A 17505-nucleotide genomic window follows, 5' to 3' on the forward strand; every position below is an offset into this window, starting at 1 on the left:
ATGATCTCTTATAACAAAATCATGTGACCTTTTTTAATGGGCATACTGGAATTTGTTCAGTAAAAGTGTTTCCATTAAAGTGTGTGCATCTCTTCTTATTGAATAAAAACTTTATCAATCTCAGTTTTGCACATTTTCAAAACTTAAGAGCATCTTGGTGTTCCCATCTCTTTAACTCGGTGACTGTTTTTTCCAGCACTCTTTAGTATACCTTCCCTTGATATCTATAGATTTCAGTATATCAAAAGAAATAAAAATTATTTTTTTATATTTTTGAGAACCATCCCTTTAAGTCTGAAACTGAAGGTTTTTCCTTTTTGGCTTTATTTTGTTTAATAAATAATGACACAGTGCATTATTTCATGTGGTGATGGTGTTCATCTGAGGTTTTATCTTACAATTTTTAAGACCTGCCAAGGACCAGATAATTTTGAAATATATTTTGATGCAGAAAACCATGGGATTCACTAGGGTATCACTTTTTAGGACCGTCCATTTCATGCATTAAAACATTGTTCTGACTCTTTTTAGACCCCCAGAAAGAGAAAAACCCGCCACAGTTCTAACCCTCCTCTGGAGTGCCATGTCGGCTGGGTGATGGACTCACGGGAGCACAGGCCTCGCACTTCCTCCATCAGGTTTGTGGCTTTATTCTTTTACTCTTCTAGCACTAATGTGAAAGCTGGCTCTGTTAAACTCTCTCTCTTGTTTTTCTCTGTACAGCAGCTCAAATGCGTCTCCGTCTGAGGGAGCCCCGGCGCTGTCCGGCAGTTACGGCTGCACCCCGCAGTCCCTCCCCAAGTTCTGGCATCCTTCCCATGAGCTTTTGAGAGAAAACGGCTTCACCCAGCAAGTTTACCACAAATACCGCAGGCGATGCCTCAATGGTACGATAAGTTGTACGCCAGGGTTGTTATCAAAGCCTTTGTCCATCCATCTATCCTTTCTGCCATGCATTCTTTCTTTCATCCATTCATCTATTCATCTATCTATCTGTACAAACCTAACTTACGTAAAATAACTCATGTTTGTTCTTCAGAGAGGAAGCGGTTAGGTGTGGGTCAGTCTCAAGAGATGAACACCCTCTTCAGATTCTGGTCCTTCTTCCTCAGAGACAACTTCAACAGGAAGATGTACGAGGAGTTCAGGCAGTTTGCCGTTGAGGATTCCAAGGAGAACTATAGGTCAGAGTCACAGTCTTTAATCCTGTGTTTTACCTGCAGATCATGTATGGACAAATTGTGCTCGTTTAATTTGAGCTTTTCTCAAACATTCACTCCAGTCTGGCAAAAGGGTGTATAAATCACATTCCTAAAATAAAAAAAACAAATTAGCTATAGCAATGAATAAGTTGTCAATAGCATTTTTTGAAAGTGTTTACATTAGACATGCAATATAAAAACACGTCCGTGTGGCTGCCTAGTTTGGACATTGTCTGGTTCGTATCTGAGATGGGTGACGTTTTAAAGTCATAAAGTGTTTTGTATGATAGCATATTCTGAATTCTGTAGCAAATCCTGTTTAGCATATATATTTATAGTTGTCACGGCAGAAAAATAGCTGATTTATAAACATGAAGGGTCATACAGTTCAGTATGAAATGTTTTCACCAAAACTTGTTTGCAGCAAAACTATTTATATTAAATGAGATGGCAACAAATTTTACCCTAGTAAGTTTTCTGAGAACACGGATCATTTGAGAGTAATATTTTGCATTTGTAGTACACATCCAGAAATGAAAAAAGAATTTTTGTACACACCTGTTAAGCATACAAATGAATACACAGGTAAAGGAAGTAAAAGGTTTTTCTGCTGTGCTATCGGAGAAGTGTCCTAATATATTTTTATGTTACGTATATTCACAGGTATGGACTGGAGTGTTTGTTCCGATTTTACAGTTATGGACTCGAGAGGAGATTCAGACCGGACATCTTCAAGGACTTCCAGGAGGAGACCGTTCAAGATTATGAGAAAGGTCAGAAACTTAAAAGCAATCATTTTTGACAAAAGCAATTTAAAGAAAACATGAAAAAGCGAAAAAATAAAAATGTGTTGCACCATTGCTTCGTATCGCCCACTATCAGTGTCAGGTGTTTTTTGTTTTTTCTAACTCTGCATTTATTAGTAAACAATCATCTCTGAACGATGGCACTGTTCTGTTTCTGTTTTTCTGTTTTAAAAATATCCCTTTATCCATTTGAGAAGTCATATTAACACACACACACACACACACATATATATATATATATACACACACACATGTATATATATATATATATATATATATATATATATATATATATATATATATATACACACACACACACACACACACACATACATATATATATATATATATATATATATATATATATATATATATATATATATATATATATATTTTTTTTTTTTTCTTTCATGTTCTTTCAATATATATCAAGTTAAATTTAATAAAAGTTGTTTGATTTCAGTTATTTGGACAATCCTTTTTTTTTTTTTTTTTTTTATCAGTTATCAAGGAGTCTAGAAAATTATAATTATTACATATGTAATCCAGAAGAAAAAAAAAAACTTGTGAAAGTGTTAAAATTCAACTCTACTGTTTAAAGTAGCTGTTACTGATATTTTCAGTAGTTTGAAACAATAAATTGTATAAGAAGTTATGTAAAATAAGTCTATAAATTTATACATGTGTAAAAAAAACGAAAGTGTACTGGTAATACATACCTGGTTTCTGTACCCTAATGTGTATGACCAGCCCAGACAATGTCATTAAGAGTGGAGTGACTGTATATTTAAAAGAATACCCATATATTTATATAATAAAATTGTTTTGAGAGCAGAGATCAATGTGAAAAAGACCAATAAATCACAAGCTATAGACAACTTAATGGATATTTTTAAAGTGTAGTTGTGCAGAGACTGCAAAATGCTTGACTGCAAGCATTTTTAGCTAATCAATTTAAATAATATCAAAGATTATTTTTTCTCCATCTTGTGTTTTCTTCCATTACCATGCGTTTAGGTCTCAAACTCAATTCCTGGAGGGCCGCAGCTCTGAACAGTTTTGCTCCAACTTTAATCAAACACAGCTTATCCAACTAATCAAGTTTTTCAAGACTACTAGACACTACTAGATCAGCTGTGTTTGATTAGGTTTGGAGCTAAACTGAGCAGAGTTGCAGCCCTCCAGGAATTAGTTTGAGACCCATGGTTTAGACGCTTCATATAATTATTAAAATGGACTAAGCTAATGTTGTGGTTTTTTTCATATTATTTGTAGGTCAACTATATGGACTGGAGAAATTCTGGGCTTTCCTGAAATACTCAAAGGTGAAGAATCAGGACATTGATCCCAAACTCAAGGAGTACCTCAGCAAATTTAAGAGCATTGATGATTTCAGAGTAGAAGTGAGTATAAGAATCAGCTGTACGTGAATATCTCTTGCAAATGGATCATATGGATTAAGTCCACACGAATTTAAAAAATCTTTCTAAATAACATTATTAATTAATTGTAATCTAAATCAAATTTTATTTCCTTTGCTCTTAGCCACCAATGGCAGAGGAAGGGATGAGGAGGAAAGCACACTCCTCCGCTGGAGATGAGGTGAAACGTAGACGACACAACTCGACTTCGTCATCGAAACAGACCCAAATCACCAAGACCTCCTCAGACAATCAGACGACCGCAAAAACAGCCCATGATCAGGCTGGTGCCTCAGCGGCAACCAAATCCACCAATCAGCCAGCTGCCAAGGCAGCCTCAGCCAATCAGAAACCAGCACCTCTGACCGCCAAGAGCAGCTCAGCCAATGAGCAGCCTGCAAAAGCCCCACCCAAAGAGAATGTGAAGAAGAATACCTCATCAGATGCTCGCAAAGCGGAGGCAGGAACGAGCAAAAACAAAGAAGCCCAACAGCCAAAGAAATGAAGCCCTTACCACACTATATACAGTATTTGAATGCGATACTCTCGAGCTGTGAAAGATTTTTGAATGCTGGTGCAGGCTTACCTTTTACACCCAAAACCTCGGAAGTGAGCCAGTCAAAACCGTTAAAGCAAAGACCAACTGTCAGTCCGTTGCATTCACAAAGCAAAGAGTAAACCAGAAGTGTCTTTGTGTTGTACAAAACGCTAGGTTGACTTCCATAATCGTCTTCTTTTCTTTCGTCTCTTCTGCATTTAGTAGTTAGCATTCAGAATCAAGTACGCATGGCCAGCTCGTTTTGCTGTAAAGTTTACAGAAGATGCATTCCTCCATCGAATGCAGTTTTATTTCCTTTTAATATTCGTTTTACTTTTTTCAAAAGCCTTACATTTCAAAAACAACAAAAATATATCCATATTTTACATCTCTTTCATCAGCATAATGAATCATTTCTTGGTTTTTAAGTGTTTTTAATTTGTGCCTGTCCTGCACAACATACATATTTAGTATGTTTATTTTAAGCAGCTCATTAAATAAACAAACAAACAAAAAAAATAACTTGAACTTGAGGTTGCACCAGATAACACACTATATAGCTTATTGCATTTTTGTTGTTGTTGTTGCTCTTTTAGCTTGTGTAGGAAATAGGACAGGGGTGGAATACTAAGTTCTTTATGCTTTTATGATTAGCTGAGTGTCTGAGCTGAATATCAGAGAAGTACGTAGATATCAGGCCGAAGTCGAGGGATTGTAAAAAGTGTTATCATCATCATCATCTTCATCATCATGATGTTCCTGCTTTTAAACCAATGTTGTGCCGTTCACGTTGCGGAAGTGGTGCTTACAAAGATCTCCTGTTTAGGTGATGAAGAGACAACATCTTCAACCTTCTTATTTTTATTATATTAATTTTGACTTAAATTAGAAAACATCTGTGTACTTGAAGTTTCTGAGAAATGTTATCTTTTTCGAGAGGAATTATTCTTCCTTTTAAATTTTGAATCCTATTGGAGTTGAGCTTGAGATAATTTATTGTTTTACTCTCTTTTGACAGCTTAATTGATTATAATCTTTTTTCTATTGATTTTACTGAGAGAGAGAAAGTGCAGATGACTGCAAACGTGGAGGCCCATCCAATACTTTTATTTCATTCTATTTTTCTTTTGCAGGTTGGCTGATGATATTAAATCAGTGTTTTTGCTCACTTGTGATCATAAATCAGACACTGAAATGATGTCCCGATTGTATCATATTTACTTTTGAAAAAACTGTACATAAAAATATTAGATGCAGCTCTCTAATTTTAATCAATTCATTTTTATTGATTTTCATTTTATTGTGATATTTTTGTTTTGTGTGCGCTTGTGTGTTGGTATGCATGTCGGTTTAATTTTTCTTTCATCATAAATTGTAAAATGTAAAAAAATCATAAAATATATTAAAATCTGTTTATAAAAACCCAAAATGAAATGTATTGTTTTTCTTATTGTATTTACTATTAGATAGATAGATAGATAGATAGATAGATAGATAGATAGATAGATAGATAGATAGATAGATAGATAGATAGATAGATAGATAGATAGATAGATAGATAGATAGATATCTTGACATTTTAAAGATTTTTCAGGTATGGAGATAACATTTCCAGAATATTTTTTTTTTTTTTTTTTTACTTAAATCCTCTTAAAGACAGGATACATGAGCACTGTAAACAATACTTTTAGTGTACACTATAAACAGTTTTATATATTGAAAAGAATACAGCACAGATGGATTAACTTTACTATAACAACGCTTGTAAATTGTAAGTTGTGTAGATAAAGGTCTGACACTATGCACTGTAATTTTAAACTATTATACATTACCCTATAATGATTAGGGAATTAAATCTGTTTTGTCTGTAATTCATTTTTTTTATCTGACTTTTTTCATTGTGAAATCTGCATTAGAGCTGCATGTTAATTAAAAACATTTTCAACGCTCTATTATTTTATCGCGGTTAGCTGGTGATAAACATAAATCTTGACGGTTAGCGCCTTTTCATTTTCAAAAGCCTTTGTTTGGTCGGATACGCTCGTAGGCGCCGCGCTGGCAGAAAACTACAAATGCCGACAGACAACGCGCTGTTCCGGTGACAGTCAGCCAATCAGACGAGCACTTGCGTGCCAGCTGGGCGGGCGCGAGTGGTGGGAAGGCGCTATCGTTGCAGTATGGCGGACGATGGGGACGGTAGGAGTGCAGTGGCGGACACCAGCGGCGATCAGGGGACAACAGAGGAGTTGGATCCGGGGGCCGGTCTCGGTTTAGGCGGCATGCTGCTCAATCTCAGCGTTCTCGTGCTCGTGCTGGCCGCGTGTTACGTGCTTTACGCGCGCTGGTGGAGGAGGGCGGGCGCGGATTTGGGCCGGGGCAGTGAGGCCTCGCCGCTGCCCAAGATGAGGAGACGCGACTTCACCCTGCAGCAGCTGCGCGACTACGACGGCGTGCAGAACCCGCGCATCCTCATGGCAGTCAACACCAAGGTCTTCGACGTGACCAGCGGCAAAAAGTTTTACGGACGCGGTAAGGAGCGCGCAGGGCTCAGGCTCACACCCACACTGAGCGGGGTATTTTAACTTCAGCTGTGGAGAAGGTACTAGCATCCAGTCAACAAAGTCTAGTAACGCTGGAATACATAACTGTTACTAGCTACTAGTGACTAATAAACAAGAATGAGTAGTACCTTATACTAAAACTAATTATTTAACTTTAGTAGTGTCCTTGTTACACGTAAGTTAGCGTACTAACTATAGTAGTAGCAATGCTTGTATTACGCACAATCAAAAGCAACTAACGTTAACCGAAATATACTGTGGCCGTTCACTCTGTATTACACCAATAACACTGTAACGACAACATGGAATAACGTGTAATCTTATTTTCGTCTAAACCTAGATTAGATTCAAACAACTGTTGAAGCTCATTTTGGTCTGCAGTAAATATTTCAGTAGTATCGATGGAAAAGTCAAGTGTTGCAGCTGGGGTAGTTAAGGTGAAGTTACTATTGGTTTCAACAGAAGTGACTAGTATCTACTGAATGAGTACGAGCACTTTAATATATACTCACGTTAGGCAACACTGGAGTCAATATCATCATCTAGTGAGTACTCATAGATGAAATATTCAGTTAAATTGCTGGTGACTTTGTTGCATGTACTGTAGTAACAATAGTAGATTATTCCTAATTACAAGCCACTAAGCCTGTCGTAAGTACATGTTGTTAATGTTATTTACTAATTGCTCTGTATTCAGATTACTTGTTTAAAAAAATCTGAGTAACAAGTTCAGTTTGGATTTACTAGAATATGAGTGCAAAGTAGATGCTAGTCAGTTTTAAGAACAACAGTTTGCCATGGGATAAGCAACCAGCTTATACTTGCCAATGCTCTGGTCAGAGGAGAGCTCATACTGCTAAACACTGGTCACTGAGTAAAAAAAGAAAAGAAAAAGATTTACAGAGACCCCTGCTGTGATAATGCACAAGGTGGTCTGATGTCTAATTTGAGTTTGCCAGCCTCTTGGCAGGCCACTTCTATCTTCTTCATAGCTGCGGTCACCTTTCTGCCGCTCAGTTTTGCGTTGGTGAACTCTTTCCCAGACATCAACCGGTCATGTCAGTGCATTTTTGAGCGAGAGCCATGTCTGACGTGGAAGAGTGGGTGAGAGCCATGTGCTGTCACACCCAACAGGTATGCACAGCTCGGATAGAGCTGTATAAAACATTAATCTATAGGCTTATTTTGAACATGTAAAGTTAACAGCTTGATTTGCTATGATGGATATTAGGTCAGCTGAGTTTAGGAGCAGCCTTGCTTAAGAATTCAAGCACTGAGCCTCATTCCTTCCTCCCTTCCCTGCAGGGGAAACGCTTGCTGCTTTCCCCTGGACGCTTTACAGGCGTTCAGCTGCTGTGCAAAACAGCTGTTTGCTGCATGTAATATCTGAAAATGTGTTCTCAAAGCCAGAACAGCAGGCTTTTGTCTGTCTGGAGTTTATATTTGGAAATCTAACTGTAATGAAGTTGAGAATGCGGATATTATTGGTGTATGTGGATTATCGCTGCCTTTGATTGCATTTAACATGTTTTGATTCACAGTTCAAACTAGTGTCTGTGATTGGGCCTCACATCTCCCTCTGCTATATTTATATATGAGATATGTTATCTGACCATCTGCTGCGTTTATGGGAGAGCTCAAGATGTGGTGTCAGCAGCAGATCAGACTCTGACCAGTGCGTCATTCGCTTGGACACCTGTAGTCCCATGTGGCATCTTGCAGCATTTTACCGCACACAACATTAGATCACTTTTATTTACCTGTTGCTCAATAAGGCGGCAATTAAAGATTGTTTTAATCATTTCTTAATAGCAGGTCAGATTCTCTAAGATAGACCTTGTCAAAAACTTGTCTATTAAGATTTGCTGTACTGTTTGCTTGGACTTTTTAAAGGAACTTTTGTTTATTTATACACATCTAATCTTTTTCTAGCAACTAAACCAGAATATTCTGTTCACCAAATAATGACAAAAGCACATGTTATTTATTGTTAAAATGCAATCATTTTATATTAAATATAAAATTAAATATTATAACTTTAGTAAATTTCTACATTTATAAACTTTACTTCAAATCCTGTTCGAATCCTTTCAACGCATGTTGTCCTGCAATTTAAGCAGACACAGAATGGGTTAATATTACCATTACATTATAGAATGTTTAATGTCCTGCTTGTTTGTCAAGTTATAACAAAATTTTAAAAAAATCTATACATTTTAATTATTTAACATAATTCTATTAAATGCTAACTGGTCTGAGGAACTCATCTCAACATTGTAATATTATGTTATATTATTATGCCGAAGGCTAGGTAGATCTGTGGTTACCATTGTTGCCTCACTGCAAGAAATTTGCTGGTTCAAGTCACTGGTTTCCTGCGGGTGCTCCGGTTTCCCCCACAGCCCATGGCATGCACGATAAGTGAATTGAATAAACTGAAATTGGTCGTAGTGTATGAGAGTGTGTATAGGTGCTAACCCAGTACTGGGTTCCAGCTGGTAGGGCATCCGCTGCGTAAAACATATGCTGGAGTAGTTGGTGGTTCATTCTGCTGTAGTGATAAATTGGAGACTAAGCTGAAGGAAAATGAATGAATGAATAAATATAATTACACAGACAGCTATTAACTTCATATACTTTTATTCTATTACTTTATCTCTTACAAAAATGCAGTTACATACAGAATTATAAGCTTGCTTTTAATGTATTGCAAGAAAATCAGTATTTAGCCAGATTTATCACTCTTCTTTTATAGCGCTTGGTCTGTTTGGTGTGCCGACACTCGTTCAGTGAAGTTTAATGAACTAGCCTGTGCAATCTCATGTAAAATTACAGATAAGAGTTTAACTGTTCAAGTTGAAAGGAAACTCATCTCAGACCCTGTAAACAGTAAATATAGCACAAATATTTATCAAGCAGCTGAGAGAACAAGCTGCTGACCAAAAACTGAGCATGCAATATTTTGCTAAACGCCTTTTTGTATTTGTTTTGGCAATGTTAAAAAAAAAAAAAAAAATCACATTTTTCTTAAGTTCCCATCAAGAGTTGCACTAATATTTGGCAGAGATCTTGTATCGACAGTAGGAGGCTTAAATCACCAGAACGGCAGCACATCCCATTGCTTTTCAGTGTGCTTAAGGATGTTTGTGGTGACCAAATCATGTGTGACAGTGAATCCTCGTGCTCCCTAAACCATTTTCACAGTTTGAGCATTGTCATCCCGGAATATGGCCATGGGATGCATCATCTGACGTGGTTGCTTGTAAAGACGTTTAAAGCTATCTACTTGTTCAATTAAGGTGCAAACATTTGTTTTGATGGCAGGAACATAACGCAAATAACAGATCCAGTTATAAACTCTCATGTAAACTCGGTTAAAGAATTCAGCAAAGGTCTGCCAGAAAAATATTCTTACCCTATATTATTATAAAACATCTAATGCAGTAGAAGTTGTTACATTAGACTAATGGTTTTATTTTTCTGTTTAAACGTTTTATTATTGGATTGATTATATGTTTATCATTTTGCCATGATTCATGAAGATCCCCAATGAAGCTGAAATTGCATTAAATGAAAGATACAATGCAATAAACGTATGTATTGGCTTTTTTAAGTAGCAAATGTCTACATCTTGCTGTGCATATAAGCTAGTTAGTTTGGAGCATTTAAGATTAAGCATTCTCATGTTTAGGACGGTTTACACTTTTCCAATTGTGTCCTTTGCTGAACGTATCATGTGTGTGTTTTGTCCATAGAAATGCATTATTCACACAACATCAACATGACGTGTCTTCATGATGTTTTCCGCTTCATAGATCCACTTATTCAGTAATCAAGTTTTCTAGCAATTAGTTTCATTGTCAATTTAATCAAGATGTTGTTGTTGCAGTTCTATTGCAGCAGTGGTTTATAATCTGATGAGACCATGACAAAGGTTTGTACTTTGTAGGCAGACGTGGTATCTTATCACTGGCCCATAGGTCAGACTGCTCTTTTTGGTCAATGTCTGGCTGGTTTGTTTCTTTTAAGACTACTGTTGCTCAACAGCTGAAAGGAGATTGTGTTTATGTGCGAATGAGCTTATTTGCTTTTGCACATGGTGATCAGATGATGAACCGAAAAAAAAAGAAGCATCCACAGAGCCTTTTTTTTTTTTTTTTGTGCTCTCTCTTTCGTCGCCTTCTGTTTTGAATAAACACTGACTAAAACTCTGTCAAGAAAGAAATGGCACATTCCAGAGCAGCCTAGTCATCGTCAGGCCTGATCTGAAACCCTTTGTCAGTCGTATTATTTATGAATCATGGATTCTATTTCCTGTTTATGCAGTCATGAAGTAAAACTGTCCATGTAGCTAGTGTTGTGTGCTCTTTATCACATCATCTTGTTTAGGTGACTGAAGTTCATCAGTCTGTCGTGCTACTCCGTTATGGCTCTAGTTTGGTAGGAGAGGTGTGTCCTCAGCAATCTGTGCAGCTGGAGAAGATTGTTGTTGGTATGGTGTTATGTATTGTCACAGTATCTCTAGTTCATTTCCTTATTCAGTGAGGAGTCACAGCTGTTTTGTTGAAGCTCTGTGTTTACCTGCATTCCTCTGGCTCCATTCGTCCCAGCTGTTTGGATGGTTTGAGATGACAGCTTGTCTGGGATAGTCTCATGCGGTTCTCCTGGGTTCTTTTCTCAGGCCAAGAACTTATCGCATTAAAATGCCATTCTGTCTCTGATGATGGCATGGACAGAATATCCTGAACCACTTCAATCTAACTGTTAGTTTAGGACAAGTGAGAATTTGGAGCGCAAAAAAAAAAAACTCATACCCTGATATTAACAAAACCCTAATATTCAGTTGGACATGTCACCATACTGAAGTAGGTAGGAGCTTCTGGTTTACTCAGTCTTTAAATGAGTTTTTACTCCAAAAACACCTAGCATAAAGTGGTCAAAAGTTGCAATATGTAACTCAAATTTGCCTGTTTAATATCTTTGCAAAAAAAAACACAAATGCAAATGTTATACAAGTCTGTCTCAAACTCATCTTATCTGTTCTGTTATGCATTCAAAAAATGTGGCCATCAATTTCAAAGAAGTTTAACTCTAACTAGGCAAGGAATCTGTCCCCACAGAAATCTGCAGAATTTTGGCCCGGTAGTTCAGTCTTATTATTCATCTATGTTAATGTGCTTAAATATTCTTCATTCAGTCTCTATATAAATTTCCATAATATTTTTGAATATGCAAATGTTTTCAAAATTAAATAAATAGAACAGTTTGCAAAGTAATCTTTTCTGTCTGAGTGGATGTATTAAGAGACCTGCTGTAGGTTTGTTAACTAATTGAGTGTTTTGAATTCCATTTGCACTGTAAAGCTTAAATAAACATATTATTTTCCTATACTACATTGTGTAGAAATTGTCTGAATTTTAGTTTTTGTATATTACGCTGGTCACAATAGCAAAATATTTCTACAGGTTCTAGCTGGCCCTGCTCTTAATGTTATGTTTTTTGAAGTTCTACTACCCTTTAGGGCTGGGCAATAAATCGAAAAGTAAATGAAATCGACATTCAGAATCCATAATCAAACTAATTTTTCCAGGTCAATTTTTTTTAAATAGCTTTACCTACTGCGTGTGGAGTCACAAAATCCTGCTCTGTTAAAGCTGATTTATACTTCTCCGTCGAACGCATGGGTATGATCCGGCGCAGCCTTCACACGGTTGCATACCCGCACACCTCTTAAGAAATGTAACTCCACATCGCACGTTTGCACTACATTGACAAAGATGGGAATCTGCGGCAAAGATGCCTTGAAACACCATATTTTTACAATAAAATGATTATTTACATGAACATTTGTTTACAGAATATTCAAGAAATGCACTTTTTAAAACGATATACAATAGTTATTTTATTTAGAAGAGACGCTGCTTATTTTCTACTTTTGAAAACATTAAAAATAATAAATTTTGTTTCCAAAAGTGCAAGTTATTTATTTTTACTTATTTAAAAGAAAAACATGACTATTGGTTGTAGGCAATGTGTGTTTTAATTGTTCAATGATGATGTTCAATAAACAATCATAGATTATAAATAGTGTGTGTTTTCTTCAATTGTTTTAAAATCGAGGATTGCACCCTTAATTCAAAAATCTGTCACTTGTAATATGCCAGCGTATATAATAATAATAATAAATTAAAAAGTCATTCATTAATCGTGATTGAGTTAAAATGTTCAATTAATCGAGGTTTTGATTTTAGGCCAAATCGCTTGGCTCTACCCGTGTTTTTTATTGTGCAAAAATTTGACCTATTTAAATGACCTTTTTTAAGAATTCAGCTATGATCAGATCACACCATAGGGTGGGTAACCCCTAACAATACTGCACTTTCAGTTCTGCTTGTATTTAGAAGTTGTGCGTAAAATTCTTAAATTTGTCTTGCTGACCTTTATACTCTGTGTGTTTGTCAATTCAGAGGGCCCCTACGGGATCTTTGCGGGACGTGATGCTTCTCGGGGTTTGGCAACATTCTGCCTGGAGAAGGACGCGTTGCGGGACGAGTATGATGACCTTTCAGACCTGAATGCTGTACAGATGGAAAGTGTTCGAGAATGGGAGATGCAGTTCATGGGTAAGCTGTTGCACCATACATTTAACAACGCTTGAAAGACTTTATTAGCTCTTGATGTATTTGAAGTGTTGTTCATAAGTGTTGTTGAAGTGTTGTTCTATAATAATTGTTAGTATTGTTGAATATATGCTGGAGAATGTTTGTTTGTTGCTGCCGTTCTGTAGCTGTTTTTGATGAGATTTGCACTCGGCTGATTTAGATTGAATTAGTGTAGCGTAGCCTCTTATCTGTTTGTATTGCTGTGTGAGATGAGGGAGTGTGCGATAAGCTGCTTGAGCTTTCTGTCACTACCTGTGGTGGAAATCAGACATGAAGTTTACAGATCAATGCAGCTGGACAAATTGTCTGTGGTGATAAAATAAAATATTTTAGCATATGCTGTTTAACAATAGAGACATAAATCAGTGCATTAATATTAATTATTAAACAATGCTTCAAATGGGTTGTTTCAATACAACATAGGGCTGCACTTTATATTAAAGAAGATCACTATGCATGTAACAATGTTGTTTAAATATGGCTATTATTATGTTAATTTAACTTTTATGTTTAATTTGTCATTTTAACTTTGTTTTGTTAACTTTTTTGTAGTTAATTAATAACAACAATACTAATGGGGAAAAGTGCTCTCTGTAGTCAAATGTTATTACTAGCAGTACCGACAGGTCCATGCTAACTTGTCCAAGGTCATTACTACTAGGACTACAATATTGGAAAATTCTTACATTTCGATATTTAATTATTCTGCAATAAATGATGCAATATGAACACAGTTTCAAAAGAAAGTTTGAATAGCTCTATTTGACATTTTCTGGGGTGTCAAACAGTATTTAAGTAGATCACAAAAATTATTTTGCCTTGTCTCATTTCTAGTTGAATGTCTCATTCTTCGATCAAGTTAGAAATATTGTTTTGTTTTTACTGCAAGTAAAAATTTAGATTTTTTTTGTCTTTAAACAAGCTAAACCATGTGCCAATGTAAAAGTAAAATCGGCTTGTAGATATTTGAAATAGAAACAAAACAAAAATTGCAAGTAAAATTTTTTTTTTCTCCATATAAATGATGGAATGAAATTAATCTTTGTTACACCTCCAAACATCATTTTATGTGCCCAAATGTCTCAAACTCTCTTAAAAGCTCAGTCACAGACCTTAAAAACACAAGCGATTGATAAACTTTCACTCTATTATGGTTAAACTTCAGTGTGACTCTACAAACCGCATGTAGCTCCTGGTCAACTTAAATTCAGATCTTGCTTTGTAAATATTGCAGATGCACACATTGCGATATCCATGCCTAACCATATATTGTGCAGCCCTAATTACTACTACATTTCAGTTTGTCTAAACATAAGTATGTATGAGATATTCATAATATCTCTCTCTCTCTCTCTTTCTCAGAGAAATATGACTATGTTGGCCGTTTATTGAAGCCAGGAGACGAACCATCTGAGTACACAGATGAGGAGGACATGAAGGACCATCAAAAACACGAATGATCTGCTGAATCATCACAGCAGCTGAAGCCCAGGACTGAGAAGGCCACCATTCAGAATCGTTTAACCCCAGCAAGAAAACCCCTCAGAACCTGTCCCACTACTGCTCCATCACAGCGGAGATCAACACGTCTGTCTAAAAGCCCCCAGCCGTTCTGACTGTTTTTCTGCCAAAACAGACCAATAGCCTTTTCAGAGTTACTCTTCTTATCTGTTCTTGACACCTCAATCCAGCTCCTTGTGTCCCTGATTTAGACCAGAAACACCATCAAACACTACTAAACCCTAATTTCGCAGTCTAAACCCTAAACCCTCTGTGACTTACCCTACAGTCCAACAGAACTTGAGTCTTGATCGCACATGCGAGTGTTCAGGCTTGGACTGACAATGTGAAGAGATGATTGAAAGGAGGAGACACTGAATTACACAGACATTTTATATTCACTTCATTTTCTTTGGGGACTTCACTGTTCGTGAGCGTACATAGAGCGGGGCAGATGCCTGGAGTTCAGTCCACTACAGGTTAAACCTGGGGTCTCTTATTTTTTTATTTTCCTTTTTTTTTGTTTGTTTGAATTGGTCACGTCTCGAGCATTAGAAGCTCATGCAGATTCATCCACTGTCGTTTTAAGTCAAAGTCAGCGTCGAATGGAAATGGTAACAATCCAAAAGCCAGTCAATCCAAAGGTTAAGGGGGGGGTTTGGTAGGTGGGTGCTCTTAGCAGTTTTTCTATTGTGCGCACCACTAGATTCTAGTGTTTCTTTGTCACAATGTGATTGTAAAGCATTAGGGATGGGAGGCTATCCATTAGCATCGTCGCCATAAACTTCTTGTTTTATTGGAGTTGTATAAATCGGAACGGCTGGTCGGGATGCAAAGGGAAGATCAGTACACACGTTTAATTGGATCGGCTCATCAGTCAACAGAAGTCTCCCTTCCCCATTAACGAAACAGTCAGTGTAGTTATTGTGCCTTATTTCTGTTTAATTCTACTACAGAATAGTCGAGAGATGTAGAAAGATACAGGTCTGAGACTGAGAAAGCGCAAAGACGAACCGTGTCCTGCTCTGCCCTTTCCCGTTATCTACTCGTAGGAGGTTTTTCAGAAGCCAAGGCATCCTTTCCCTTCATTTCCTTAAAGTTTGTACGATGAGGCGTGTTCACGTCTGTGAGCGAAACGGACTTGAGAGGCTCGGACGCCATTATCGTGATCTTGTACATAGACTTTATGAGCTATTTCAGTGTTACTGCCATATCTGCGCTGTTATTAAACTCCACGCACTGCTGTGTTGTACTGGCCAAAAGATCCATTGCTCTTTCTCTGTTTCCATCCGTTTCCCTCTCTTTAGTTTTTTTTTCTTTTTCTCAGCTGAGTTTATTTTTAATTGTGGGTAATTTTTCAAATCCACCCTTAAGTGTTATTTTTGTTTTTCTTCTGGAGTGGGGAACTACAAGTTTGGACAAATATTTTGTCTTTGCTGGGGGAGGGGGTGAGGCGAAATTTGTGGATTCTGTAAATATGTGTATCATTTTATTAAAGCATGTGCAGCAAACAGTGAGGTAATGCTGGCTCTCACGTCATGTATTTAAATGGAGTTTGCAAGGATGTGTGTGTGTGTGTGTGTGTGTGTGTGTGCGCTCTCGGGGGGGAGCAGGACAAGAACGTGTTGTTGCAGAAATAAATACATTTGGTAAATAACTACTGTTTCTCTTTCTGCACGCTCTGTTGTGTTGGTATCAAGTGGGAAATAAGGGTTGTCTTTCACAAAGGGGCATCATTTCAAAACTATGAAACTAGCAGCTGGGAATAACCACTATGTCAAACTAATTTAAAAATTTATTTGTTGGCTTGATATGCTATTTTACTCATTTCATTACAAGTCTAAAAATGTAGCATTTCTTTAATGATGATAATAATAATGATAATACATTTTATTTTATAATGCGTTTTCTGAAACTCAAAGCTCTGAAGCATAGTAAAGCATGTTACATCTGTAAATAATATGGTACTGCAAAAGGGAGGGAGTTTGTGGTTTGAGGAATGCATTGGTTCTGCTTTGTATAATTGATGAAATTGCACATGAAGCAATGTGTTATAAAGTCATGGAGTAGTTTTTGCAGGGAGTAGTTGACCATTTTAATGGCTTGCAGACATTGATACCAAGCATGGTGTATTGGTGTGAAATGTCTCGTTTGTTAGAGCTGAAAACAACTCAAGGTCATTTCTACACTATTAAGAACTCATTACTACATCTCCCACCTTATTTACAAAATCAGCATCCCAGCAATCTTAAAAAATAAATAAAACAAAGTCGTTATCTGCAAGTTTTTATAACGTATATGTTTATAGCATTTAATATAGCTCTGTTATTGTAATGCATTTATTTTATTTTCAGCTTAATCCCTTTATTAATCTGGGGTTGCCACAGCGGAATGAACCGCCAACTCATCCAGAAAATTTACGCAGAAAATGCCCTTCCTGCCACAACATATCACTGGGAAACACCCATACACACTCATTCACACACATACACTAGGGACAATTAAGCTTACTCAGTTTACCTATAGTGCATGTCCTTAGACTTGTGGGGAAACTGGAGGAAACCCACGCCATGTGATCTCCACACAGAATGCCACATACTGCCACATAATACTGACTTCAGTGCTGTTTTCCCAGCATACAAGATCCTTTCCTTGACTGTAATATCAGTTAATCACAACATATAAAGTGAGTTTGTGCGGTATATCAACCACCAGATGTCACTGAAAATCTAACGGTACGGTGACAAAGGTATTCAAGGAAGTTCGGTTCATTCCCACGAATCGGTTCTTTCCGAGAAATCGTCCGAACCGGTTT

The 17505-nt window shown here is 36.9% G+C and overlaps 2 protein-coding genes across 9 annotated transcripts in view; both read left to right on the top strand.

Moving 5' to 3' along the window:
• Nucleotides 1–4486, top strand: part of larp1b (La ribonucleoprotein 1B) — a 43424-nt gene extending 38938 nt beyond the window's left edge. For all 8 annotated transcript variants that reach the window (XM_087290612.1, XM_087290614.1, XM_087290616.1 and 5 more), the window contains 6 exons: nucleotides 532–638; nucleotides 724–887; nucleotides 1040–1184; nucleotides 1866–1975; nucleotides 3284–3411; nucleotides 3554–4486. In XM_087290612.1, the coding sequence (XP_087146738.1) occupies nucleotides 532–638; nucleotides 724–887; nucleotides 1040–1184; nucleotides 1866–1975; nucleotides 3284–3411; nucleotides 3554–3934 (1035 nt within the window). In that variant the 3' untranslated portion in view covers nucleotides 3935–4486. The remainder of the gene's footprint in view (nucleotides 1–531; nucleotides 639–723; nucleotides 888–1039; nucleotides 1185–1865; nucleotides 1976–3283; nucleotides 3412–3553) is intronic.
• Nucleotides 4487–6067: 1581 nt separating this feature from the next.
• On the top strand, nucleotides 6068–16212 carry pgrmc2 (progesterone receptor membrane component 2). Its single transcript, NM_213104.1, is given in 3 exon segments — nucleotides 6068–6496; nucleotides 12996–13151; nucleotides 14553–16212. Coding segments are annotated over 3 exon segments (606 nt in total). The 5' UTR covers nucleotides 6068–6144; the 3' UTR covers nucleotides 14651–16212.
• The last annotated feature ends 1293 nt before the right edge of the window (nucleotides 16213–17505 follow it).

The sequence above is a fragment of the Danio rerio genome, chromosome 17, assembly GCF_052040795.2.
Source record: "Danio rerio strain M-AB ecotype USA chromosome 17, GRCz13ab, whole genome shotgun sequence".
Classification (NCBI taxonomy): Eukaryota; Metazoa; Chordata; class Actinopteri; order Cypriniformes; family Danionidae; genus Danio; species Danio rerio.